The 27,392-nt window shown below is 41.1% G+C and overlaps 1 protein-coding gene across 1 annotated transcript in view; it reads right to left on the reverse strand.

The window, feature by feature from the left end:
- pdzd2 (PDZ domain containing 2) overlaps positions 1-27,392 on the reverse strand; it is a 137,144-nt gene that overhangs the window by 98,234 nt on the left and 11,518 nt on the right. Inside the window, exons 3-7 of the mRNA XM_034169533.1 lie at positions 16,788-17,319; positions 15,115-15,260; positions 5,952-6,084; positions 1,029-1,172; positions 824-923 (exon numbers count right to left, since the gene is read on the reverse strand). Of these exons, the coding sequence (XP_034025424.1) occupies positions 824-923; positions 1,029-1,172; positions 5,952-6,084; positions 15,115-15,260; positions 16,788-17,319 (1,055 nt within the window). The remainder of the gene's footprint in view (positions 1-823; positions 924-1,028; positions 1,173-5,951; positions 6,085-15,114; positions 15,261-16,787; positions 17,320-27,392) is intronic.

Here is a 27,392-nt window from a genome sequence, read left to right on the forward strand (position 1 = left end):
TGTATTGTGTATGACTTGAGTATATTTGGAGTATGTGAGGCGGATGTTATCCGCTTTCAGATTTTTGAACAGCTCAAAAATCCTGGCTGCGGACATGCGTGCCTCTGCGGATGATCACGGGCGTGTTCGGATGATGGCCGACTCATACAGGCATGTTACACGGATACTGCGGATGTTTGGCGAATATGGGCCAATTCTGTGCGCAATCCATACGCAAATGCTCCTAAACTCCAGTGGGACAGGGCCCTTAAGACAGTAGATTTTCAGTGTGACACCACTCAATCAAATGGGCGTATGAAAAAGTCCCCAAAAATAATTTTCAAGCAAAAATAAAGACAAATAACACAATAATAAAAAATAAGACAATATGAAGTTTTAAAAAAAGTAGATCCTTCTGTATAAGACAATAAAAAGGTGCATTTGTAAGAGATGCAAACTGACGGAAATCCACAAATTACAGTTGGCGCACGCAATGCATGCTGGGATAGGGTCTTGTCTTTGACGTCTCGGCAATGTCCCAGATGAGAGGACAGTTTTGCGGAGGGCTAAATTTTAGCTGTAAATTTATCATTTTTAAATGAAGATTTCTCTGTTGAATGACAGATCTGGGCTTGCAGATTTACTTTACTATATTCAAAAGGATCTTATGTGTAAATATGTCATTTTTTGGTCCAAAGATCTGACTGCATTTATTTCAATGCAGGTCTACTTTAAGGACTCGAACCAGCTACCCAGATCAGCAGTACGGCTCTAACCAACACTTTGATGCATCACTAAATTCACATTTTACAAGCCATTTGGTTCAAACATTTACATTTGATACCTTGAGATTGGCTGCCAATCCTCACAGGTGTGGAGCTATGAGTCAATATTTTAACTGGCACATCTTTACTTTGGTCTTCTAGTTTCTCCAGTTTAGTCATCTAGCAGGAAGGAAATGAGTGACTTTTAGGGCCCAAAGAACACGGAAGAAATAGAAAATGTCAATGTTTCCTGGTCAGTGTGTATGTGTGTGTGTGTGTATGTACCAGGCAGTGGTCAGCCATGGTGCTGCTGTTGGCAAGGTGCACTGAGCGACAGGTCTCACAGAGAGATGAAGACGAGCTGCCAGTACTGACCAGGTCTGGCATACTGGTAGACAGGAAGCCCTGGAAACCCACCTCTGACTCTTCCTGGACAGATGGAAAAACAGTTGGTAGCAATGAGATAATGCAATGTGTGCAAAGTTACTTACCCTGCCAAACCAGTTACAACCTCATGTGTCTATCTCGACAGTAAATGTACCACTGACGTGCGCTACAACATGTGCATATGCCCACATTATGTACTGGGCCAGAGCCAGCTGGGGATCAATTCCATCTCCTAAAGGTCTGTTCACATTCTGTCTATGCATCATTACTCTAAAAGAGTAAACAATTCTTTGTAGAGAAAGTGTGACTGTGTGGGAGCTGTCTTCCATTGGGTCTTGTGTTTGGAGGGTGGTGGCAGGTCCAGTGCAGATGGATCATCCACTGCACGACAGCACCCAGGTCCAAACCTGAGGCAACTCAAGTTGGTGGGAAATGATGATCACCTTTTCACTGAGAAAAGACGACCATCCTCCTCTGCGCATCAGGGAGCTTGGGAAACTCCACATTGCAGTGGCTGTACTGTCTGATGTGTGAAGATCTGGAAGTGACCAGACCTAAGTAGGAGGACACACCTACTTTTAGTCTGTTCACACCAATGGCTGGTGTACTGGGGAGTGGCAGCTGCTGTAACAAACCGTCTCCTTCCAGTGGTGTCAGGTGTTACACCTGTCAGTGAAGGCAGTATGAAGGCCCACTGACACAAGCATGCCTTTGATTCACGCAATAGCACGACCTGTGTCTTGATGTGTCGTGCTGGAGAGTAAACTTGTCTTTAAATAGTGCAGACAGGATGCGAGAGGGGCGCCAGTGCGTGCTATGTGACGCGATCTAATCTCCAACCCACGTGCAGCTCATCAAGTGGAGTAAAGTGGTGACGTCAGCGGATCGCATCAGCGCACAGCTCGTCTGAAGGATTATAACAAGAAGTCAAATTTGTTATAAACATACTTTAACAGCTGCAGACAAGAAGGAAAGAACACACAACTGTTTTACCAAGCCATGACAATGTAAACAAGACAAATAATTACCTTTTTGACGGCTCAAAATGCTTTCTGCAGGTAGTTAGGCACATGCGCATGTGTGAACTGCTCTGGCTGCAGCCTCCTCTGTGATTCAGGAAGTGATTAGAGCAGTTTTCAACAGCCAATTTGCAAAAAAAAAAAAAAAAAGTGAATTAATCTGCCATGAAATTATTTTATATACGCAGCATCCAGTGCACAGCACGTGTCAGCCGGTAGAACAAAGAACAGCGTCCAGTTGTGAACACAGCGGGCGGGATCATCACAACGTTCGTGCTATTGCGTGAGTCTCAGGCATGCTCGTTTAAGTGCACCTTGAGGCTCAGACATAAGCATTCACTGGATATTTTGTCTGTTGACTCAGCTGATGTTCCAACCACAGTGACTGATGTCTCGATGAGGGAAACTTTATTCACGGCTTCACTCTGGCCGTCTGTGTCAATTTTTTCCAGAGCATTTGATTTGTCTGACTGGGCTGACAATATCTGGGAACCCAAAGACACTGCTGGACATCATAGCCACCTGAAACAGGTACTGCGAGTACTGTGTGGGCCGCGACAGAATCTCAAAATTTTTCCAGTGAGTACTGGTGTCCATCAGTGATCGCATCTGAGTCCTACGCTGTTCAATACTTGCATGGACGAGATTTTGGGTGTGGTTATGGCAAGCAGTGCTTTACGCACATTTATTGGCAAGGAAAGGTTTACTGACCTTCAGAATCAGAATCACTTTATTGTCATACAATGTAGAATAAAATTGCGCTAGATTCCTCCTTATAGAAATATAAAATATAATATGCAATAAAAAAGGTGTGCACAATGCTAAATGTAAATATCTAGTGCAGTTGTGCAACAGTTCACAGTGCAAAGTTGCAGGTGAGGTCGGTAGGTGTAGTGTTTAGTTTAGTCTTTAGCCTGTGTGGTTCCACCCGCAGTGTGTAGGCTGTGTGTGTTATGTATCTGAGCAGGGGGATGGGGTGTGATGGAGGCCACAGTTCTGTGGTAAGAACTGTGTCTCTGACAGTTTGTACTGGACTTTATTGTCCTGAACTGCTTCCCAGATGGTTGCGGTTCAAACAGGAAGTTCCCAGGGTGTGCTGTGTCTATTGCAGTGTCTCTGGCCTTCTTCCTCAATTTGCTAGCATAGAGCGTGTCAAGGTGAGGAAGCTCCATCCCAATGATGCGTTGGGCTGCCTTCACCACAACATGCAGGGTCCTCCTCTCAGCAGCAGTACAGCTCACGAACCACACCGCAATGCAGTTTGTGAGGATGCTCTTGATGGTACTCTGATAGAAGTTGAGCATCAGTCCTTGGGATAGCTGGGCATTCCTCAACTTTCTGAGTAAGAAGAGTCTCTGTTGAGACTTTTTAACTTTTTGATCTTGACCTTGTAGACAGTGCTGCAATCTTTGCATAATCAATGGGTAGCCTAAAGGTGCCTTGACACTTGCACAAATTAGATCCGTGCACTGGTAAGCCGTGCCAGACAATAAACTTGTTGTAAACGGTTGTAAACTGTGCGTGGCTTTGTGCAAGTGTGCAAAGAAAATTTTGAAATGTTCAAAATCTCTGTCACGCATTAATTACGTGAACTTCACGTGAACATTGCACAAACAATTAAAAAACACTAAGTGTGAGTGCGAGTCATTGCGTCAGTGCATCATAGTGCAGCTCATCTGAACGATTATAATGAGATCTTAACATTCAAACAACTTTATTGATCCCTAAAAGGGCAATTCATTCTTCACACCCGATTACCTCAGACAAAAATACAGCACTTAATCCACAATTATTACTAGTTGAATGTAATAATGGCACACATCAAAATTAAAACAACCACACATATATATTTGATTGTTTATGTACGCTAAACTTTGAAACAGTCCGTCGTCCGAATTGAAGCAATGAGGGTATAGGTGGCCGCAGCAGCGTGCCGCGCCGCCAGCATGGGGGAGGTGAAGGCCGCTGCAGCTGAAGCCGGATGGGGGAAGGAGTGGCTGGGCGGGGCAGGGGCGTGAGTCATGTGTGCAGATGAGATGAGTTCTTATCAGTTTCTGTCAGTGTGTGCATAATGTCTGGAGTTGCCTTGACAACATCAGACTGAAGGGGAGGGCAGAAAGGTAAAGAGGGGCAGCCGAATGGTTAACCAAGGCCGTAGACATTCTTCTGGAGGAAAACAGCGGGGTGTTCTGACCTTCGGAGGCTGATAAACAGCCATGTTCAGGGTTAAGTAGAGAAACACATTTACAGCTCCTCTGACCGACCAAATCCAATTTATGAGTATTCCCTGGTCTCAGACATCTTCCTTTGCAAGGCGTACATTTGCTCCAAGATGTTTTCCAACTTACATCCGAGTTCAAAGGTTAACGCAGTCTGAGACTGTATCGCCTTGCCCAACTCAATTACTTCGGACAGGTGAGGGGTCGTGGTTCTGGTAGCAGCCATCTTGCCAATTCTCAGTTAGGTCAGGGCAACACAAAAACCAATAAGCACCAGCCCTCCCACAATAAAACCAAATATAAATAAGTGTTTGACATCCTCCACAGAGAGTGGTACCAAGCACACAACGAGCCACTTCTCCCAGGCAGTGAGAACATAGCCCGCAAGGTAGGTTCCATCTGGGCACACAGGGTCCCCAGCCCTGATTTTCTTGTTGAAAAAAATGGTGTCAATAGCGTTCAGAGACCAGCTGATCAATTCCATGGTTAATCCAAATATAGTTTGAAGAATTCACAGTCCGGTAAAGTACGGACTGGAGCAGAGATAGAGGAGAGAGGAGGAGATGCGACTGCCCTCGCCAGAGAATCTTAAATCTATCATAAACATAATTTTACAGACACTCAAAAGAACAAATGAAAATACAACTGTTTTACCAAGCCATTACAATATAAATATTACAAATAATTACCTTTGAGACTATTTCAAATGTGTTCTCCATGTCATGAAGCACATGAGAGAGAGAGAGAGAGAGAGAGAGAGAGAGAGAGAGAGAGAGAGAGAGAGAGAGAGAGAGAGAGAGAGAGAGAGAGAGGTGCAGCAGGTGCAGCTGTAGAAAATCTGATTCCGGAAGCGATTAAAGATGTTTTCAGCAGCCAAATCTGATTCCGGAAGCGATTAGAGATGTTTTCAGCAGCCAAACTCAGAGCAAATGAATAATCCACTATGAAATAATTATTGTATATAATGCAGCATCCAGGAGCACAAAGCGCAGCGTCCAGCGGGGAACACAGCGGGTGGCATTGGCATGACGAATTGGGTGTCAATACAGATGCATGCAATGCATGCAAAGTCTCAAGGCACCTTATGATCCAGGATTTCAATAGCTTCATTTACTCACCTATCAGAAATGTATCTGTATGAAGTGAACGTGTTAAACCCGTAGCAACCTTCACATATCTCAGCAGTGACATTCATGTTTCTGGGTCCATCACTTGTGGAAAAAAATAAATGCTTGGGAAGGGCTTATGGAATCATGAGGTTACTGGACAGAGGTGTTCATGATATAGAGGAAGCCATTAATACAAGCTCAAGATTAAAAAAGGCTTGGTGTTTCCCCGTTGTTCAGCTGTAAACTTGAGTCATGTTTATGTTGATGTTAGAGGACAGAGGACACCTGAAATGTTCTTGAACAAGCTTAGGTAAGACAACAGAGCTTTATTTCTCCCATCTCAATCCTTTGGGAAGGCCTCTTTGAGCATATGATGCCCAAAAGAGAAATGTACAAATCCAGATGTAAAATTTGTGAATATTAAATGTTTGTGGATTCAAGTAAAGTATATGAGCTCAGTGTTGGCACACCTACCCTGCTCGCCACCACCAGCTGAATCAGACCTGTCGTAGAGCGGAAGATGGCAACGGCCTCCTGGTGAGTCAGACCCACTAGAGACTGTCCATTAATCATCAGCAACTCATCACCAGCACGTAAACGACCATCCCTAAAACACACGTGTACAGAAGTCATTCAAAACTACCTGTCATGCACAAAAGACTCACTCACGTGACGTGATCCACACAAGCATGGAGCTGTGACTGATGCAGAAAGACAAAATGAATTAGACATTTTTCTGTGGATTTTGTGCTTCTAACATGGGTAAATAGATTGTGTGTTTAAAATATTTTTTCTTTTGATGTTTTAATCTTGTTTACCATTGATATTATTATTATTATTATTATTATTATATTAATTAAGTGAAATATGATCCATAGGCTCCACTCATCTTGAAAATTGACTGGATTCACTATGCCATTCCTACATAGGTTTTCTGTTTCATGAGGTTTTCTTCTTGTCCAAGTCTGCAAGAAAAAGTGAAGTTGATGAAATACAGTATTTTCCAACTTCAATTTGGTTTTTTACACAGATGAAAGCTTTTAGGGCAAATTATTAGCTCAATGACCACTGTGAATTTTGAAAATCCGAAGATAATTTCTTTAAAAATGTGTGGCTGTGGCGACTTAGCAGGTTTTTTTGTTTTGTTTTGAAAATATCCATTTCAAACCTGCCTGTGGGTTGAAGGGTTTAAAGTAACCTATGAAGGAAGGAGTGACATTAAAAGGTAAAGCCTTAAGTACAATTACCAAATAACTAATTAAAATGACTTACTTTGATGAGCAGACATTTTAACAGATTCTAGGTGCACAAGCAGACCACTATAAAGATTGGAAATATTTAAGCAGATAAAAGCACCACAAAGTCCGTAGTATAAGTCACACTTGTTTAAAAATGCTTCTATAAGAGGACAAAACCCATACTGTACATAAGTTGCGCATTTATTCTTTTATTATTAGAGTTCTTGAATACTGATAAAGTCAGTTTCAACTTATTTCTTTTATATAACGCCAAATCACGACACACCAGTAAGGTCTAACCTCACCAACCCCTAGAACAAGCACACAGGTGACAGTGGTGAGAAAAACTCCCTCTGATGACACTAAGGAAGAAACCTCAAGCAGACTAGACTCAGAGGGGTGACCCTCTGCTTAGGCCATTCTAACAGTTACAGGGTTTTTACAAAGCTGAAGAAACAGGAAATCAAAGCAACACCAAAAACAAAGTGCATGCCCTGCACTCTGAGGTGCAGGGCATGCATTCCTCCGTCACGCCGTCAGTGGGTCTGTCACTGTGGCAAACATGATTCTGAACGCAGACTGCAGTGTGCTACGTCAGCTTCAGGCATCTTGTGGTCAGTCCAGGGCCCTGTGGTGTGCAGCTGGCAGTCTTGTGCAACATCATTAGTACTCAGAGGAAAAAAAGAGCAGAATTGTTGTGTGTTGGGGGGGGTTTGGCTGGACAAGGTTGGGTTGTTTTGTGTTTATTTTCCTTCCCAGGTGATTTGGGGCTGTTCCTTTGACCTGTGTTCTAGTGTGTTGGGGGGTTTTTGTTGGGGTTTTTGGGTTTGTGTGTTTTTTGTTCCTCCCCAGGGTTTGATGGGACGGTCCTCTGGGGGGGGTGTTGGGTTGGGTATTGTGTTTTTCTTTTGTGTTTACCCCGGTGTGCTTCCCTGGGGTATGTTTGTGGTACTCTCTGGGGGGGATGCTGGGGGCCTTTTTTTTGTTTTGTTTTTGTGTTTGGGGTTGTTTCGGGATGTTTTTTTTGTTTTGATGCCGGCCAGCCTTTCTACCGCATCTCCCGGCTCTGCTGCCTGCTGTGATCTCTGCCCTCCTTCTGCTTTGGCCTTTGATGTGTGGGGTTGTCTGGTTTGGGTCTGGTTTGTGCGGTCGCCGGGAGGCTTCCCGTTGACGGGGGGTGGGGGGGGTTGGGGTACTGTTGTGTGTTGGGGGGGGGTGTTTGGCTGGACAAGGTTGGGTTGTTTTGTGTTTATTTTCCTTCCCAGGTGATTTGGGGCTGTTCTCTGAAGAAAATGTGTTGCAGAAGAGTCTCTCTCCTCTGTTACGATGATTGGCTGCACCTGTTGCATTCTCGTGCGGCTCTCTATCAGGACAATCCACGACACCTGTGATGTTCACGTGCAGATCTGAGGACTTCCAGCTGGTACCAATGTAGTGATGAAGAACTACATTTAAACCAGCAGTGAGTTGGATAAGATTGCCGGAGAATACGACCTTGTGACGACCGTGTGGGGACGCTGAGGGCCGTTTCAGAGTCTGACATCGTGCCTGTGAAGGAGGACGAGGGTGAGAGGCACACGACAGAGGTGAATATTCTGAAAAGTTTATTCGTGAATGTAAATTGGCGTTTATACGCAGCTATAAGTAATTATTGGTGGAAATTGTTTGGCGTGCTCTTCACAGCAGTGGCGTGCGGATTAATGATCCTCCACTAGCTGTGAGCAGCAACCTCTTTGAACTAAGTTTGAAACCAGACCTAAACGTGTAGCTGATAAGTTTGCCTCTAAACAATATTTCGTAGTAATAAGTGTTGAATAATCTCATCTCTGTTCCTCCTTCGCAGAGTACAGTCTGGGAAAGTCACCTGGGGGGGGGGGGGTGTTGGCGGAACTCCTGAGTCCTGAACGTTCGGACTCCGACTGTTGAGACGCTGAGAGAGCGCGCCGCCTTTTCACCTCACCAGAACTTAATTATTTAGTATTTCATGTATAGCACAAAGGGAGAAAAATAAATGTTTTCTTTTTGGAACTGCTTCTGATTATTTCATGCTGGGTTCAGTCAGATACTGGACCGCTCCTCAATCCGCATCTTATCCATAACAAGAATCAGTTGGCTGGACAAACTACACCTGAGGTATTTGTTCACTACCAGTTAATCACAAGGAAACAGAGGAAGTACTAAGGTGATCGCCGGCCGTTAGCCATGAGTTTCACTAACAGACCCACAATATAGATGACGTTAAGGCCAACACCTGTTCCGTTGCTAATAAGATGAATTAAAAGGATAAGAACCATAGTTCCATACTATGCCAGTATGCTAGCCATAGGAACGGGAGAACAGATGCGTCTCAAATCTGGACTTGAATGTCTCTACAGAATCTGGCTGTTTTTCTCCATAGGGAGATCATTCCACAAAACAGGGACATGATAAGGGAAGGCTCTATGACCTGCAGACTTTTTTGTTTATTCACCTTAGGGACACAAAATAGTCCTACACCATGGGAACGCAGAGCCCGGGCCAGTACGTAGGGTTTAATTAGGTCACCTAAGTAGGGAGGTGCTAGTCTGTGAAGAATTTTACAAGTTAATAGCAGAACCTTAAAATCCTCAGAGACAGGAAGCCAGTGAAGGGATGCCAAACTGGGTGTAATTTGTTTGAAATTTCTGCTTCCCGTCATAAGTCTGGCAGCAGCATTTTGAACCAATTGCAGATGCTGGACTGCAATAAACAAGAAAATAGAACATTGCAGTAGTCCAGTCTAGAAGAGACAAATGCATGAATCGGGATCTTTGCATCAGCCACAGACAGGAAGGGATGAATCTTCGTTATGTTTCAAAGGTGGAAGAAAGCAGTCCTCATAATATCTCTAATGTGTAGGTCAAAGGACAGCATGGGATCAAAATTCACTCCAAGGTTCCTCACTTTGTCAGTGTGATGTACACAAGCCTACGTTAAGCGTTAGCTGGTCAAACTGATGCCGATGTCTCAGTGTTCTTACTGGACCATCATTTCGGTCTTGTCCGAGTTTAAAAGTAAGAAATTGCTGGACATTCAGCTTTTCACTGACACAAGACAATCCTCTAAAGACTTTACGTGTATGAGATTACCAGCAGTTATCGCATATACAACTGGGTGTCATCAGCATAGCAATGAAAAGTAATCCCAAAGCACCGTAATACGTGCTCAAAGGTCCTATAAGCCACACTGAATTTTTTTTAAAGTACATGAACAGACTGATTCACATTAAATACACAACACCTCTATTTTAATCACACACATTATCAACAGTGCACTCACTGTCTGACAGCAAGGTGCAGATGCAAAATTAACAGATAGCTCACAGACACTGAATGCTTTATATAAGAATTAACATACCGGTATATCTTTTAATGTTGAATAATGCACTAATTCTGAAGTTCTGTAACAAACACAAACAGATGGCATTCTGGGTAAAATGTGCCTCTGCTCACACTGATTGGATGATTCATTCTATATAAACCAACACATTAATGTGAGGTGTGTCGTATGGTGGTGTTTACAGATAAATGTGCTTCTGTAAAATAAGACATTTTTATTTGTAAAAAAAAAAAGAGACATTTTCAAAAAAAAAAAGTTGTAATTAGATAACCGTCTGATATAACCAGTGTTAAATAGAACACTGCCATTCGCCCTATTGACGTATCCCATAATCCCTTGTGCGCCACAGAGTCGCTGCAGTCAAACAACATATAGAGAATCCACATAATGACAATTGTAAATTAATATTATACTAAAAAAATGTATTTTTTATGGTTTTCATCACGTTAATAAGAAACTGCATGCATGATACCCTGAAAACTTGCTAAAACAATTATAACAAATAATCTGTGTCTGTTACATTTAATCTGCGTGGAATTTAATAAACGCAAATCAAATTTCAGACATCTTATATACGAGGTCTGTCCAAAAAGTATCAGACCTTTTTATTTTTTTCAAAAACCATGTGGATTTGAATCATGTGTGCTTGCATGAGTCAACCTTGAACCTTCATGCGCATGCGTGATTTTTTTCATGCCCGTCGGTTGAGACAGACACCCTCTCTACTTTTAAGATTAGGCTTAAAACTTTCCTTTTTGCTAAAGCTTATAGTTAGGGCTGGATCAGGTGACCCTGAACCATCCCTTAGTTATGCTGCTATAGACGTAGACTGCTGGGGGGTTCCCATGATGCACTGTTTCTTTCTCTTTTTGCTCTGTATGCACCACTCTGCATTTAATCATTAGTGATCGATCTCTGCTCCCCTCCACAGCATGTCTTTTTCCTGGTTCTCTCCCTCAGCCCCAACCAGTCCCAGCAGAAGACTGCCCCTCCCTGAGCCTGGTTCTGCTGGAGGTTTCTTCCTGTTAAAAGGGAGTTTTTCCTTCCCACTGTAGCCAAGTGCTTGCTCACAGGGGGTCGTTTTGACCGTTGGGGTTTTACATAATTATTGTATGGCCTTGCCTTACAATATAAAGCGCCTTGGGGCAACTGTTTGTTGTGATTTGGCGCTATATAAAAAAATTGATTGATTGATTGATTGATCATTCGCCTGTGAGCAGGCTTTGTGTGAGCACTGGTCCTCCCCTCTCGTTGGATTTTCATTGTGAGGTGGAACGATTTGAAGCTTTGCTGCAGCAAATTTTTCCAGAAACTGTGAGAGACAGCCAGGTGGAAACCATTCGGAAGATTCAGACGGCTTTCGGTGACGATCCTATGGGCATCACACAGATTAAGGAGTGTTACAACTGGTTTAAAGACGGCGCACAATGGCGGAGGGTGCGCCGCGCTCCGAGCGGCCATCGACAGGCTGAAACGACCAGATCATTTCCAAAGTGAACGCTGTGTTGATCCGGGACGTCGTCTGACTACCAGAGAAATTGCAGAAGAGGTGGACATCAGCACTTTTTCGGCACATTGCACTGTTACAGGAGATTTTGTAATGAAAGATGTGCGGAAGTTGGAAGTCTCACAGGACATGTTGTGACATGTCCAGCTCTTACACAATTCCTCGGATACTCACTCGACTGAAAAGCCACCGAAAGCCGTTTGAATCTTCCGAATGGTTTCCACCTGGCTGTCTCTCACAGTTTCTGGAAAAATTTGATTCAGCGCTGCTCCAATCGTTCAGACATTTTCCTCGCAATGAAAATCCAACAAGGGGGGAGGACCAGTGTTCACTCAAAGCCTACTCACAGGGGAATGACGCAACCGACAGGCGTGAAAAATCTCACGCATGCACACGAAGGTTCAAAGTTAGCTCATGTAAGCACAAGTGATTCAAATCCATAAGGTTTTTGAAAAAAATAAAAAGGTCTGATACTTTTTAGACAGACCTCGTATATTAGTCTGGAACAAAGAGGACAAACAGTGTTGTAAAGAACAATAATCAAGACGTGATGATGTCGTTCCCCCAGAACGACATGATCAGGAAGCGAGTGTAGCTCACAGCAGCTCCCATTGAAAATAACGGAGAGACAGCCTGTGATTCTCGCATGTTTACATAAAACAAACGCAATAACAATGTCTATAAACCCAGAGAATATATTCATGAGAGTTTTAGGCACAATATAAAAATAGTTTTATGATGCAATGTTAATGGTGTTGTCCATGTGCAGCGCTTAAAGTGCAGCTTTGGAAAAAAAGATTTTGTTTACGTTTTGCTTCTGGAAACACAAGTCCAACATGTGGTTTAAAAATATCAGACCATCTTCAGTTTGAATACTGCCATGAACACTACTGGACAGTAGATGGCAGTAGCGACCTTGAAAACTTGTAAACACAAAATTCCAGATAATCTATGTTGCTACTTGCTATGTTTAAGATGCGTGGAATTTAATAAAAGCAAACAAACACAATAACAATGTCTATAAACCCAGAGAATATATTCATGAGAGTTTTAGGCACAATATAAAAATAGTTTTATGTTGAGATGTTAATGGTGTTGTCCATGTGCAGCAGTTAAAGTGCAGTTTTTGTAAATTAAGTTTTGAAAAAAAAAGTTTTTGTTTACGTTTTGCTTCTGGAAACACAAGTCCGACATGTGGTTTAAAAATATCAGACCATCTTCAGTTTGAATACTGCCATGAACACTACTGGGCAGTAGATGGCAGTAGCGACCTTGAAAACTTGTAAACACAAAATTCCAGATAATCTGTGTTGCTACTTACTATGTTTAAGATACGTGGAATTTAATAAAAGCAAACAAACACAATAACAATGTCTATAAACCCAGAGAATATATTCACGTGCGTTTTAGGCACTAGAGTTTAATGCTGTTGTCCTGATCAGAGTGTCTGAAATACATTTCTGTCGTGAATGTACTGAGATTACCCTATCCCATAATGCACCAGGACACAGCATGCCCCACACTAAAACCTTCAAAATTTGTGCATTACTTTAAAACTAAAACATAAACCTGATATTTTCACTTTCTAAAACTTCAGAAGTGACGTTAATTTAAATAACTAGTCCGAAATAAATTTGGTTAAAATTTGAACCATAAGTTAAAAATGTATGCCTCTGGATGACTTGGGTGATATTGGCCATGTATCAGTATGGGGTTAAAAATTGGACAAAAAAAACTTATGGGAAGATAATTAGTCCAATAATGGTTTTCAAAGTTATCTAAAAAGATAATCTGATAATGAAAACTTTATCTTCGATAATTATCAGTTATCGGATTATTGGAACTGTGCCCACCACTAGGTACAAGTGATAGAAACGTCCCACCGGAGCACTTTACACATATGAAGACACGTTTGTGTGTGGGTTTTCTTCGTGACATGGAGACAGGCAGCAGGGCGAGAGATGGCAATGCCCCCCCCCCCCCCCCCCAACTGAATGATCCACATTTTAAAGACATTTTTGCACATACTACTCATACTACTATGTACTACTTACTAACAACAGAGATTAAAGCAAAAATAAAAATCTTCTGATTGAAATTTTTTTTAACAGCCAAATCACAAGCTGTTCACCATCTACGTTTTTATAGAAACCCTTTCGCAATTGCGTCCTAGGATTTAAGGTAAAACAAGGTGGAGACGTAAGAAAACAGCTAACTGTTTTCCTGCTGAACAAGATTATATTTCACTTACCATTACTTCTCTTTTCTAAGGCAACATCACATACACGCAAGTCGCGTGAGATCAAAAACTCTGAAACTGTTGGACCGCGAATGCCAACAAGGGAGGGTACAGGAGGAGTTTCCCCGTGATATTTTTTTGAAAATGAGGTAGCAAATGGTGCAATTAAGCACAATTTTTGGATGAATAGAATAAAGAAAGTCCCTATTTGCTCACAAAATTTTTTGCATTTTATACATTTACACAGACTGAGGGTTGTGGCAGCAGGGGAAAAAAAATGTACTCATTTTCATTCCAATAACGACAGAAATCAAGCCACAGGGAGGACATAATTATACAAAATTTGACTGGGATAGGGTCGATCTCCCCCGTGACCCTGAATTGTAAGAAGCGAGTATGGAAAATGTATGACTAATAATGTACTTCAATGGGCAGCACGGTGCTTAGTGGTTAGCACTGTTGCCTCACAGCGAGAAGGTGATGGGTTCGATTCCCACCTGTGGCCTTTCTGTGTGGAGTTTGCATGTTCTCCCCCGTGTGTGCGTGGGTTCTTTCCGGGTGCTCCGGCTTCCTCCCACATCCAAAAAACAGGCAGGTTAGGTGGACTGGAAACTTTAAATTGTCCATAGATGTGCGTGCGGGTGTGAATGTGTTTGTTTGTCTATATGTGGCCGTGCGACACACTGACGTCCTGTCCAGGGTGTACCCCGCCTCATGCCCTGTGACTGCTGGGATAGGCTCCAGCCCCCTGCGACCCTTAGTTGGACTAAACAGTTGAAGATGAGTGTGCGAGTATATATATATTATATATATATATATATTATATATATATATATATCAATAAGTGGAATTGAAGCGCAATATAAAATATCTGTTTACTTAAAAAAATAAATAAAACACAAAGAGGCAGCTTTTACTGAAGATGTTTTTTTTTTCTTAATGTATAGCCGAGCTGTTAACTTGTCACAGAGGATTGATTTTAATGTGTTTGCAATGTGTTCTGTACAATATCTAGGAAATTAGGAGTATCTGAGACTTTGTATCACCAGATACTTTATATGGTATATGATGGCTGTCAAAATAATGCGTTAATTTAAATTAATTAATCACAGCACCAATAACGTGTCAATTTTTTTAAAATCTAAATTAAATCGTACCTTGATCCATTTGTTTAGAGGTCACGTACTTGGCTGGTAAATAAAGAGTTTTACTGGTGTGCAGACTGCAATGTTGAGAGCTGCTACCAGTCTGCCTTTTTAGTTTGACAATAGAAAGGTCAAAATCAACTACCCATACCTCTGAATTGCACCACCATCTTCAATATGGGAAATGATGATGCCATGAGGAGAGCGTTTGGAGCCGCGGCCTCCTGTTATCTGTATGCCAAGACCGTCTTCACCCTTCACCATGTGCATTTTCCAGATATGGCTGCCTTCTCGACACTGCAAATGATTGGATACAACACACACACACACACACACACACACACACACACACACACACACACACACACACACACACACACACACACACACACACACACACACACACACACACACACACACACACACACACACACACACACACACACACACACACACACACACACACACACACACACACAAATATTAGGCCCTAGTTTGGGAGGTTTCACGACTTTACTTATATACCAAAAAAATAGAAATAATAATAGTAATAATAATGAAAATTATTACTATTAACACAAAATTCATTTTGATTGTTACCTATTTCAAATATGTGACAAATGATTTAAAAGTTTTGACTGAAACTATTAAATGAGCTTTTCTGCCAGGTTTTATCTTTCATGGAGCTGGTCTGAAAATGAGAATCTCTCTATATATAAAGACGAATGTGTGTGTGTGCATGAATGCGTGCGTGAAATGCTTATAAAAAGCGAGTTTTGATCCTATCTACACTAAATTTGGTGTGCTGTTGGCTTGGGTTGCTGGGTTCAATACAGGCATATCTAAAATATGTTTTATTGCACATTTAACAGAATATTCACATTTCTTCTTCCAACAAATTAAAGAACACAAAAATTTTCCTTGACAGAAATCCTGGAGCACATACTTCTTAGATGATCCATTAGTGGAATTAACTGCTCAGCCACTCATAATATTGCAGATAGTTGGAATGAAATGCTTAGAAAAGACAGACATGATCAGTCCACAGCCACTCCTAGTGGTCTCTGCAAGCAGAGCAGTTTGGAGTCAGATGATGGCCCATGATACCTGTTAAAGTGACCATGCGCCTAATTATGCATAACTTTATGGCTTAAAAAGTCTTCAACTTAAGAGTTATTTTTAAAAAAAATCAGTCTGTACAGTTGTCATGGAAGGGGAAACTAGTCATAGAGCCCAAAAACAATTTTTTGCAGCTTCGATGGCAACATGCTCACTTTTGGAGCGAGCCTCAAGCGGCCAGTCAAGGAACTGCAACTTTTCCATTTCTGGGTGGGCTTAATATTTGACAGACAGAGGCTGGGGCATGATGTACCACAAAGATCCATTGATGATCTATCACAAATATCTCCATCATCTCACACTGCTAGTCGTTAATATTACAGATGTCTATAATCACCTTTTAAAATCAATGTTTTATGTTAAACATCCTCCAAATCCTACAATTCTGACTGTACAGAAACTGGACTGCTAGAAATGATTAGGCATAAAAACAATGTCCCTTTGAGACTTTTGTGTCATACATAACACTGCCTAATCTGTGAAATACGCCTACTGGGCAAGTTTGCGCTCATGTTAAAACCTCACGGACTCCAGAATGCCTCATTTTCACCAAAGATGTTTAGAAGAGCACTAAATGTCAGCTGACCCATGTTAGCTTGTCTGTGAGAAGACTTACGGCTGCTTAAAAACTGCTATTTAAAGTTTGAGAGAACCTCATTTATCATGTGTGCTGATTTGTCTCCGAATGTCAGTACTGTGTCTTACCTGGCACCAGGATTCTGTGCTGAGAGAATCCACCTGGTCTTCTGACAGCTGACTGCGACACCTTTCAGGCAAAGTGGCCGTGCTTCCACTGTGCTGATGATGGGAAACATTTGCCTTGTGATGAAATGTGTCTCCTGCTGTTCTTTCCTCTGCAGACACTCCCCTGGAAAATGTGCAGCTCATGTCCTCGTCTGGACAAATACATCCTCCGTCAGGAGACATGCATTCCTCAGACTCACTGGAACAGCTCTGAGGTTCAGAGTCTCCACTTCTAGTCCTGCACTTCTTGCCTTTAGTGAAGGATGACCGGGATATGATGCCAAACTTGCGTATCAGTTTGGCACTGTCCGAGTTGGCAGGAGCCCGTGAAGCAGCACGGACGTGGAACTGTCCCTGGTAGCCATCAGACTCACTGTGCCAAAGACTCACATTTCCATTAGCATTACACGGAGGGAGGGGAGCCTTTCGTTTGACACGGCGCAACATTATTAGGTAGATGCATCCTCCGTTCCAACACTGGTCTGCCAGGTAACTATAAAAATACAAAAAGAATACTGTTACTTCAAACGCTTACAAAATTAAGTCCAAAAGATGATTAATCACACTCCATGATGCAGTTTGACCCTCATTTTTCTGTGGATTTTGTGTTTTTACTATGCGTGAGTAGTCAGCATAGTTAGTTTCTTTTTGTATGTTTTAATTGTGTTTAATGATTTTATTAATGTTAACAGGATGTGTATTTACTCATACGTTTATACTGTGGTGTGTACACGGTGGCGTATGATAGACAACTGATGACTTTCATTCCTACTGAAACAAGTACAATGTAAACCGTTAACTCTTTAAATATGCCAGTCATATGTGCTATTGACAATTATGGATGACCAAACATAAATTAAGATTAAATAAACAGAAACATGCATAAATTATTTATTTTTTATTTTATTTATACTTTATTACATGTATTTATACCTTCAGACATTTAGTTATACTTTTTACTCGTATTTAAACTTCTATCCATTTATTCAGAGTTTTATACATGTATTTATACATTTAATCTTTTATTTAGTCTTAATTCATATTTGATCTCCCAAAAGATGAATAATTGGATAAATGGGTGATTCTTGAACTATGGGCACTACTGGCCTTGTAAATGTAGTTTCCACCACACCATTGCCTTACAATATAAAGCGCCTTGGGGCAACTGTTTGTTGTGATTTGGCGCTATATACATGTGCTCTGATGTCACTGTTTATCTCCATAGAAACTACCCAAACAATCTTTCATACAAACTGTTTAAAGGGACATTAGTGTTGTGGTGGAAATTACGGCAATAGTGTGGGACAACTACATTTTGTTTAAAAAAATTACAACAGTTGTATGACATTGAATACCCCAATTATGTTTTGATTATTTTACTGATATTTCATTCAGAGATATTTTAAAACATTAGAAAAAACGTTTCTTTACCATTCATTTTTATCATTGAAGATCAAAAGTCTGGGTGTGGGACAAGCACAAAACGGCACTATTTGCATATAATGATGCTGAAAAAAGGTGAAAAAGTCATTATAGACTACTAGAACAAATTTCTTAACACACTTTCATTGTAAAGATGACTATAAAAGTGTGAAATTTCCCAGTTTTTCCGTTTTTCATACAATATGATCAAATTGCCCGTAGTCTAAGAATCACCCAAATATGTAAATGTATGAGGTGGACAGTCCAACTGGAGATTGACTGGACCGAGCAATGTGGTTGAATCCACTACTGCCAGAGTCCTATATAAGAAGATAAAGGTGAAACATTTCCTATTTATTTTTACTTTAAAGGAATTCCACATTGAGGTACTTATTGAAGCAATGCAATGTAAAGCCCAGTTCTCACATGGACATGCATCCCAGAGGGTCATAGGCACTGTGACAAAGTGGTGTGTGAAGATCACGATCACCCACAAATTTGATCAAGTGTGTGGTTTGATGACGTAAAGCACTGGTTCTTGTACCATATTGTGCGAAACGAGCCACAGCACGCCAGCGGTTTAACTTTAGTACCACTTTGGAGCTTCCAGAAAACCTCCCAGTAATATAGCAAAGAAACATGATTTATTACCCACGTTTGTGACAGATAAAATATCTTCAAAATCTAGGCACAGTTAAAACAAGAACACATATCCAGCCCAGTCTCATGGGGTTTTTCTGTGATACCTTCATGAAATGTGTGACAGTCAAGTTTAGTTCACTATTTTGATCGTAACCCTAATCCTAAAACTAACCATATACCCCTACCCCCACCAGAACTTTTGTGATACCATCACAAACTAATAGATTACATCACTTTTTGTGACACCATCATGAACTTGGAGTGAGATCAGGTTGGAATATCCCAAGTCAACACAGATACCCTCCAAGTTTACGGAGGTGTGGACAACCATGCACGGGCTGCATATCTGTGAAAGTTTTATTTTATTTTGGGAGTACTGTTACAACAGTTTGATTTGTTTATAATATTACAGCTATTTGTGCAGCATGGTGGATTAGTGGTTAGCACTGTTACCTCGCAGCAAGAAGGTCATGATTTCGAGTCCCACCTGTGGCCTTTCTATGAGGAGTTTGCATGTTGTCCCTGTGTTTGCGTGGGTTTCCTCAGGGTGTTCCGGTTTCCTAACCATATTTAATGACATGCAGGTTAGGTGAATTGGAAACTTTATAACTGTGCAGGTCTCCCTTGCAAAAGAGGTCTCAATCTCAATGGGACTAACCTGGTTAAATAAATCAAATAAAAATACAGCTACCACATATTTCATGTATATGTGTAGATTTGACACCGCAAGTACAAAAAGCAGTTGCATCCAAACTGACAAATGCTGTGAACGTGGTGCAAAGAGAGGTGCTGTGAACAGCTCTGTCACTTCCTGTTTTCCTGCTGCAGCCAGCTGTGCAAAGCTACCACTCATAAAGTATTTTCCTGATGGTGTTTCACACTCAAAAGCATTTAAAGGAGACCTGCATTGAAAAAAATGCAGTCAGATTTTTTTGAACAAAAAATGACTTACATTTACACATGAGATCGTTCTGAATGTAGTAAAGTAAATCTGCAAGCCCAGATCTGTCATTCAACGGAGAAATCTTCATTTGAAAATGACAAATTTACAGCGAACATTTAGCCCTCCGCAAACTGTCCCTCTCATCATGGACGCTGCCGAGATGTCACGGACAAGACCCTCTCCCAGCATGCATTGCGCCAATTGTAATTTGTGGATTTACGTCAGTTTGCATCTGCACCTTTTTCTTGTCTTATACGGAAGGATCTACTTTTTTAAAACTTCATATTGTCTTGCGGCACGTTTGGTGAGTACACATTTATTTTATTTGTGCTTGAAAATTATTTTGGGGGACTTTTTCATACGCCTGTTTGATTGAGTGGTGTCGCAATGAAAATCTACTGTCTTTCGCCTCCGGTACCATCGCGGGATATGGAGGCGAGACCCGCAAAGAATCCCAGTCATTAAAAATATATAAACCTCTCTCAGCGTCCACGGAGCTCTGGGGCTCCAATTGCCGAGACGTGCGGTGCTGTGGATTTTGCTGCAAGAAGTCTGTCCTTACAGCAACAGGTGTACCGGCCGCTTCGCATTAAAACAGCGAGCGTAGTGGAGGCAGAGAGCGGGAGAGGAAGAACGGCGCCCGCTGTCGATGTCGTTGCTGATCTGAGCACACAGATCTGTATCTCACATTCATTGCAGCTTACTTTTGGATGTTGAAACCAGGACATGTATAAGTAACATTACTAACAGATAAAATCAATTTCAATGCGGGATCGGACTGAAGGTGGGAGCGCGTCGTCTTGTCCCTGACATCATGGAAATGATACGGCTGTACAAACTGTTTTCACAGAGGGCTAAATTTTAGCTGCAAATTTGTCATTTTTAAACGAAGATTTCTCTGCTGAATTACAAATTTGAGCTTACAGATTTACTTTACTGCATTCACAAGGGTCTTATAAATACATATCAGCTATTTCTTTCTGAAATCTGACCACATTTATTTCAATGCAGGTCTACTTTAACACCAAAGCAGTGACAGCTGCACAGTCAGACCACCATGTGTGGATTGCAGTGATTGGTGTAATGACAGCAGGGTAAGCAGTCTCAAACGTCACTGGCACGTTTTGATGGAGTGTTGTTCTGAATCATGGCATCCTCTAAAACAGCTTGTGTCACATCTGTGATAAAACGCAGCAAATTCATTGGCTGAAAAGCACAAGAACTAGTTGGATCCTGGAGCAAGTCCACTGATTAAATAAGAACTGTCATTTCCCACATTAAACAATGAAGCTAAATAAAGCTGCTTCCTCTCTGTAGTTGTCATCAGAGGTCAGAACCAGCTGCAGTATATAAATGTTGATTTAAATCTGGAGGGAGCGTGGCACTGTATGTTTATACTGTAGATAGCAAACATTGGGCTTCGTTTTCTAGTGTACATCTGGACACTAAAAAGGGGATCCCTCAACTCACAGTCCCGGGCTTTTAACAAAGTCAAGGAGCACTGTGTCATTTACCAGGGCCCAGTTTCATAAAGCGGTCGAGCCTCTTATCTACTAAACTTCCTTAGTCGACTAAAGTTAGTCGGCCAACATTATCCATCTAATATTCGTTTCACATCGACAGCTAAGATTGTAGATTAGCCATTTTACGTTAATCAACAATTTTCACAGTCATAACAGCCTCGCAAGTGCCGTTGTCAAGAAACGTTTCCAATGTGCAACAGTTTTGTTTACTTCTGGGTTGGTTCATCTGCTACAAACACTAGAGTCCGTCACAGCAGAAGAAAAGCGTTCCTGACTTTGGCATCCGTAAACATCTCCAACTGATTATTACGGTCCCAGAACACCTGCTCCCACCGCAAGTCTCTCCTTCCTCCATCCCCCATCAAGTGGTGGTACATGATAGCCACCGTTTTGGAGGTAAGACACTGAAGTTTTGTGACTAAAAATAAGACTACGACGACCTCTGTACCAGGCTAAAAGCTTTTGCCGGATAACGCGAAACTTTAACTAACTAAGCATTTTGTGCAATGACTAATGTCAATAGATGAGTCGACTAAGTGCTTTTTATATAACGGTTGAGTGGATCCTTGTCATTTGATTGGTGCTTTGTATGTCACATGACATGGATTATTCGTTCCACTTACTGTGCAAATTTGGTTCCATACATTTTGTACTATTACACGCTTCGAACCCCGCCCATGCACACACTAGTGGGGATGGTGTTTAGCGAAACATGGCAGAGTTTGTTGCTGATGGATGACGATTTGAATGAGCTAATGGACGGTGGTAATTCTTCTAACACACACACAAAAATCCAGTACGCTGTAAACCATCTTGAGGCATGAAGAGCTGTTAGGATGAAAACCTTGAGAAATTTCTAACATGATTTTTCTTTGGACTGAGGAAGTACACGAAGTAGGGTTTTTTTTTCTTTTTGGAAGTATCATGGACTGCACAGTCACAATTATTTTTAACTACCTGACTGTTTTCCCAAGTTGACTGAGAATAATTTTGGACTTCTATTTAAAGTTTGTGTTGGACTGTTGATGCCAAAAGACCAGTGAGAAACACCAAAATGTAAGTCCCTTTTATGTTGTTTCTAAATTAATATAATATCAGTTGACAAGAGTCTATGAGTATTTTAGCTGTTATATAAAACAAATAATGAATGTTTCAACATTCTTTCAATGGTACAAATACAACACCTGGCAAAAATGATGGAATCACCGGCCTCAGAGGATGTTCAGTTGTTTAATTTTTAGAAAAAAAGCAGATCACAGACATGACACAAAACTAAAGTCATTTCAAATGGCAACTTTCTGGCTTTAAGAAACACTATAATAAATCAAGAAAAAAAGATTGTGGCAGTCAGTAATGGTTACTTTTTTAGACCAAGCAGAGGAAAAAAATATGGAATCAGTCAATTCTGAGGAAAAAATTATGGAATCACCCTGTAAATTTTCATCCCCCAAATTAACACCTGCATCAAATCAGATCTGCTCATTGACATTGACCCTATGCCATGACATTGACCCTATGCCATGACATTGACCCTATGCCATGACATTGACCCTATGCCATGACATTGACCCTATGTGTCTTTTTGCAAGGAATGTTTTTGCAGTTTTTGCTCTATGGCAAGATGCATTATCATCTTGAAAAATGATTTCATCATCCCCAAACATCCTTTCAATTGTCCAAAATATCAACATAAACTTGTGCATTTATTGATGATGTAATGACAGCCATCTCCCCAGTGCCTTTACCTGACATGCAGCCCCATATCATCAATGACTGTGGAAATTTACATGTTCTCTTCAGGCAGTCATCTTTATAAATCTCATTGGAAAGGCACCAAACAAAAGTTCCAGCATCATCACCTTGCCCAATGCAGATTCGAGATTCATCACTGAATATGACTTTCATCCAGTCACCCACAGTTCACAATTGCTTTTCCTTAGCCCATTGTAACCTTGTTTTTTTCTGTTTAGGTGTTAATGATGCCTTTCGTTTAGCTTTTCTGTATGTAAATCCCATTTCCTTTAGGCGGTTTCTTACAGTTCGGTCACAGACGTTGACTCCAGTTTCCTCCCATTCGTTCCTCATTTGTTTTGTTGTACATTTTTCGATTTTTGAGACATATTGCTTTAAGTTTTCTGTCTTGACGCTTTGATGTCTTCCTTGGTCTACCAGTATGTTTGCCTTTAACAACCTTCCCGTGTTGTTTGTATTTGGTCCAGAGTTTAGACACAGCTGACTGTGAACAACCAACATCTTTTGCAACATTGCGTGATGATTTACTCTCTTTTAAGAGTTTGATAATCCTCTCCTTTGTTTCAATTGACATCTCTCGTGTTGGAGCCATGATTCATGTCAGTCCACTTGGTGCAACAGCTCTCCAAGGTGTGATCACTCCTTTTTAGATGCAGACTAACGAGCAGATCTGATATGATGCAGGTGTTAGTTTTGGGGATGAAAATTTACAGGGTGATTCCATAATTTTTTCCTCAGAATTGAGTGATTCCATATTTTTTTCCTCTGCTTGGTCTAAAAAGTGATTCCATAATTTTTGCCAGGGGTTGTATTTAATTCAGTGAAAAATGGAACATTCCATCTTTCACCTCATGAAATATGGTCATCCTTGTTGAGTGAACAGATGTTCCAGGTGTCGACTCACATGAGCAGTCTTAGGTTTGGACCTGGATGCAACCGTGCAGTGGACGACTCATCACATGCTCCTATGGCTTCTTCTAATCAAGAGATGAGGCTCCAGGTGGCTGTTCCCAGGGCCGGCCCAAGCCTTTATGGGGCCTTAAGCAGAATTTCATTTGGGGGCCCCCCTACCATCACCTCAGCACCAGATGCCTCATTATTCCATAGGCTACACTGTTATGTGTGTAATGTACCCACAATCATTAGCATTATTTGTAATTATCTTACATCATACAGGTGTCATTCTTGTTTTTAACCTTAAAGGGGTAGCAAACTCATAAATATGTTTTAATTAACTTCTACATACAGAGTGATGTGTAAGTATGGCTCATTAATTTATCTATTTGAAAGTAACATCAGCAGGCAGGAGACTGCATTTATAGAGGGTTTTCATGTGACGTATCGGTCACGTCATTTTGTGTCCCGCAGCCATTCTGGATTATGACGCGGTGGCCGCTGTGATATGCTACGTGCATTTGGCGAACAATTGCAGAAGCTTCAACGTCGGTGTGAAGAAGCCTCACGGCACCTTGGCGCTGAGAGACATCCGCCGCTAATAGAAATCCACTGCTACCAGAATTTTATTTTATTTTATTCGGCAATAGAATGATATAAGAATACATAAAAATACTGCCGAGGATAACACAAGAATGCTTCCAATATGGATGCTTATTTACATTGTGGTCCTCCAGCACCGAGCTGCTGATCCGCAAGCTGCCCTTTCAGCGCCTGGTGAGAGAAATCGCTCAGGACTTCAAGACCGACCTCCGCTTTCAGAGCTCCGCCGTGATGCTCTGCAGGAGGCCGGCGAGGCTGACCTGGTCGGCAGCTTCCTAGTTCACAATATCGTAGTGTGACACTGTCGGCCAGTTCGTTACATCACCACTAAATTCACTATCTGGTATAAGATACGGGTCCACTGAACCAACTGCTACACATCTATCATGATAAATAGCTTTATCTTGAGGATTTAAAGCCTCGTAATAACCATACATTCTCTCCATTTTTCTATCACGCGCCAGCCTCCTTGTAATCTAAAATGGAGTCGGCACCCTTCCTGCAGCAAATTGGTCACGTGATTGAAAACCCTCTATAGTAAACATGTTAAATAGTTTAATTTCTTTCAGATGTGCAATGGTGTGCAAAATGTTCAATATCCAAATACAAAATAGAATCAAATGACATTCACATTATCTTACAGAAAAATAAAGTTGTAATCAAAATTAAATACTTAAGTAATAAATACAATACTTAAATAATCTCCAAAATGAACATAGAAATCCCCTCCATAACAGCAATGTGTGTGCATAGCAATGCATAAACATTGCACTGGGGGCTATTGCTTTAACTTTGGCCTGCAAACCATTGACAGCTGAGCTACTTTTCACCACCTTTTGCACCAAATTAATCTGAGGAGTTGATCTGTCCTGCTGTTTAACTCTAAGTTTTTCTTCGTAAGGAAGACTATCAAATGGCTTCACCAAAATCCAGTCCACATCATTCAAATTGTCTGCCATTATGTGCAGCTTGCTACCTAGCTAGCTCACTAGCTGGGACTGGCGCGAGGCTAGTGTGAAGTGTGTCCGCCTGTGAGTGCTTTGTGACGGTGGAGGAGCTCAGCAGCACCCGCTGCTCAGTAGGGACAGAAACTGCGATAGAAGTCAGTCTCCAAACACAAGCAGCTACAAAAAAAATAAATAAATAAAAAAAACACCAGAAATAGAAGCTCGATTTGTCACTAGTCATTTTTAACAAAGAAAATGCCGCTAAGAGAATTAGGAAAGTCTCAGGTTCAACTCAGAACAGAAAGAAAATGCTCCCATGGATGTTTACACCAAAAGATCGCTGATTTGCTCATTTCGCTGTCAATCAAAAAGGGATTCAGCATCAGACAGATCATCCAATCATCATGCAGAAGCTGAGCGTCCAGGCCAGCACCAATCAATCAATCAATCAATCAATCAACTTTTTTTTATATAGCGCCAGATCACAACAGACAGTTGCCCCAAGGCGCTCTATATTGTAAGGCAAGGCCATACAATAATTATGAAAAACCCCAACGGTCAAAACGACCCCCTGTGAGCAAGCACTTGGCTACAGTGGGAAGGAAAAACTCCCCTTTAACAGGAAGAAACCTCCAGCAGAACCAGGCTCAGGGAGGGGCAATCTTCTGCTGAGACTGGTTGGGGCTGAGGGAGAGAACCAGGAAATATATATATTACAATATTACACCAGTATTCCTAGACATGAAAGGATGTGTCCACTTTGTGTCAGGCGTCAAATTGGTGATGAATTCCATTATATTTTTGAATGTCCTTTCTTCGAAACGGAACGTAAAAAATTTCTTGATATTTCCTTAAGAGACCCAATACCTTGAAAATGGAAGAATTATTTAACTCAAATCGCACCTCAGAGCGTTCAAGCCTTGCTAAGTTCTGTTCCATTATTATTATTAACAAATTTAATGTTGCCCTAAACTAGTCCTATCACCTCTCTAGAGGCAGTAATCTCAGTTGTTGGTTTTGTATAATCCCACAACCAAATATGACACTAGTCAAGCAAATGACTCCTTTTTTTTTCTGTACATAGTTTTTGTTTCTGTTAATATATATGCTTAGCTCTCTGTAAATACTTTGGCTAGAGTGTTGCTAGTTATTTCTGGTCGTGCCATCTCTTGAACCCTGATTATGTGGCTAAAGCCCATAAAAACACTAATTCTCTGACCTATTATAAACTGAATATTATTATTATTATTATTTACTACTACTACTATTATTATTATTATTTTATTTACTATTTATATTTATTTTATTTATACTTTTTATTACTATTTTTTTATTATTACTATTTCTTTTTTTTTTTTCATTCCTTTTACTTTTCTTTTTTCTTTTCTATTTTATTTTATTATTGTGTGTCTGAATCGCCTGTACTGTCTGTGATTGCATGCTTCTATTTGTTATTTTATATGTATGTACAGCATTGTGTACCTTAAGTAGTTCTCTCATACCCCACCAGGGGTGCCTTTCTAGAGAATAAATCATTGTCATTGACATTGTCAACCGAGGCCAGCCCACTGCCCCATAGGCCCCCAGAGACGCTGAGTGTCCGATGGGCGGGACAAAGCCCAGCATTTATCCAATGACTCGTCTCGTTTTGCTGCATGCTTGGACGCTCAGCGTGGACGCACAGCGTCTGTGAAGCTGCGGGTTTGAGTGAGAGGAAAGCCGCGTCGTTACCAGTGATAAGAAGCTGATTCTGAACAAAAGTTGAGTGCGTTGTAGCGCATATTTAGTCAATGATATGTACACACAACAGTATATATTTGATCACTTATTTTTTGATCAC

The sequence above is a fragment of the Thalassophryne amazonica genome, chromosome 5, assembly GCF_902500255.1.
Source record: "Thalassophryne amazonica chromosome 5, fThaAma1.1, whole genome shotgun sequence".
Classification (NCBI taxonomy): domain Eukaryota; kingdom Metazoa; phylum Chordata; class Actinopteri; order Batrachoidiformes; family Batrachoididae; genus Thalassophryne; species Thalassophryne amazonica.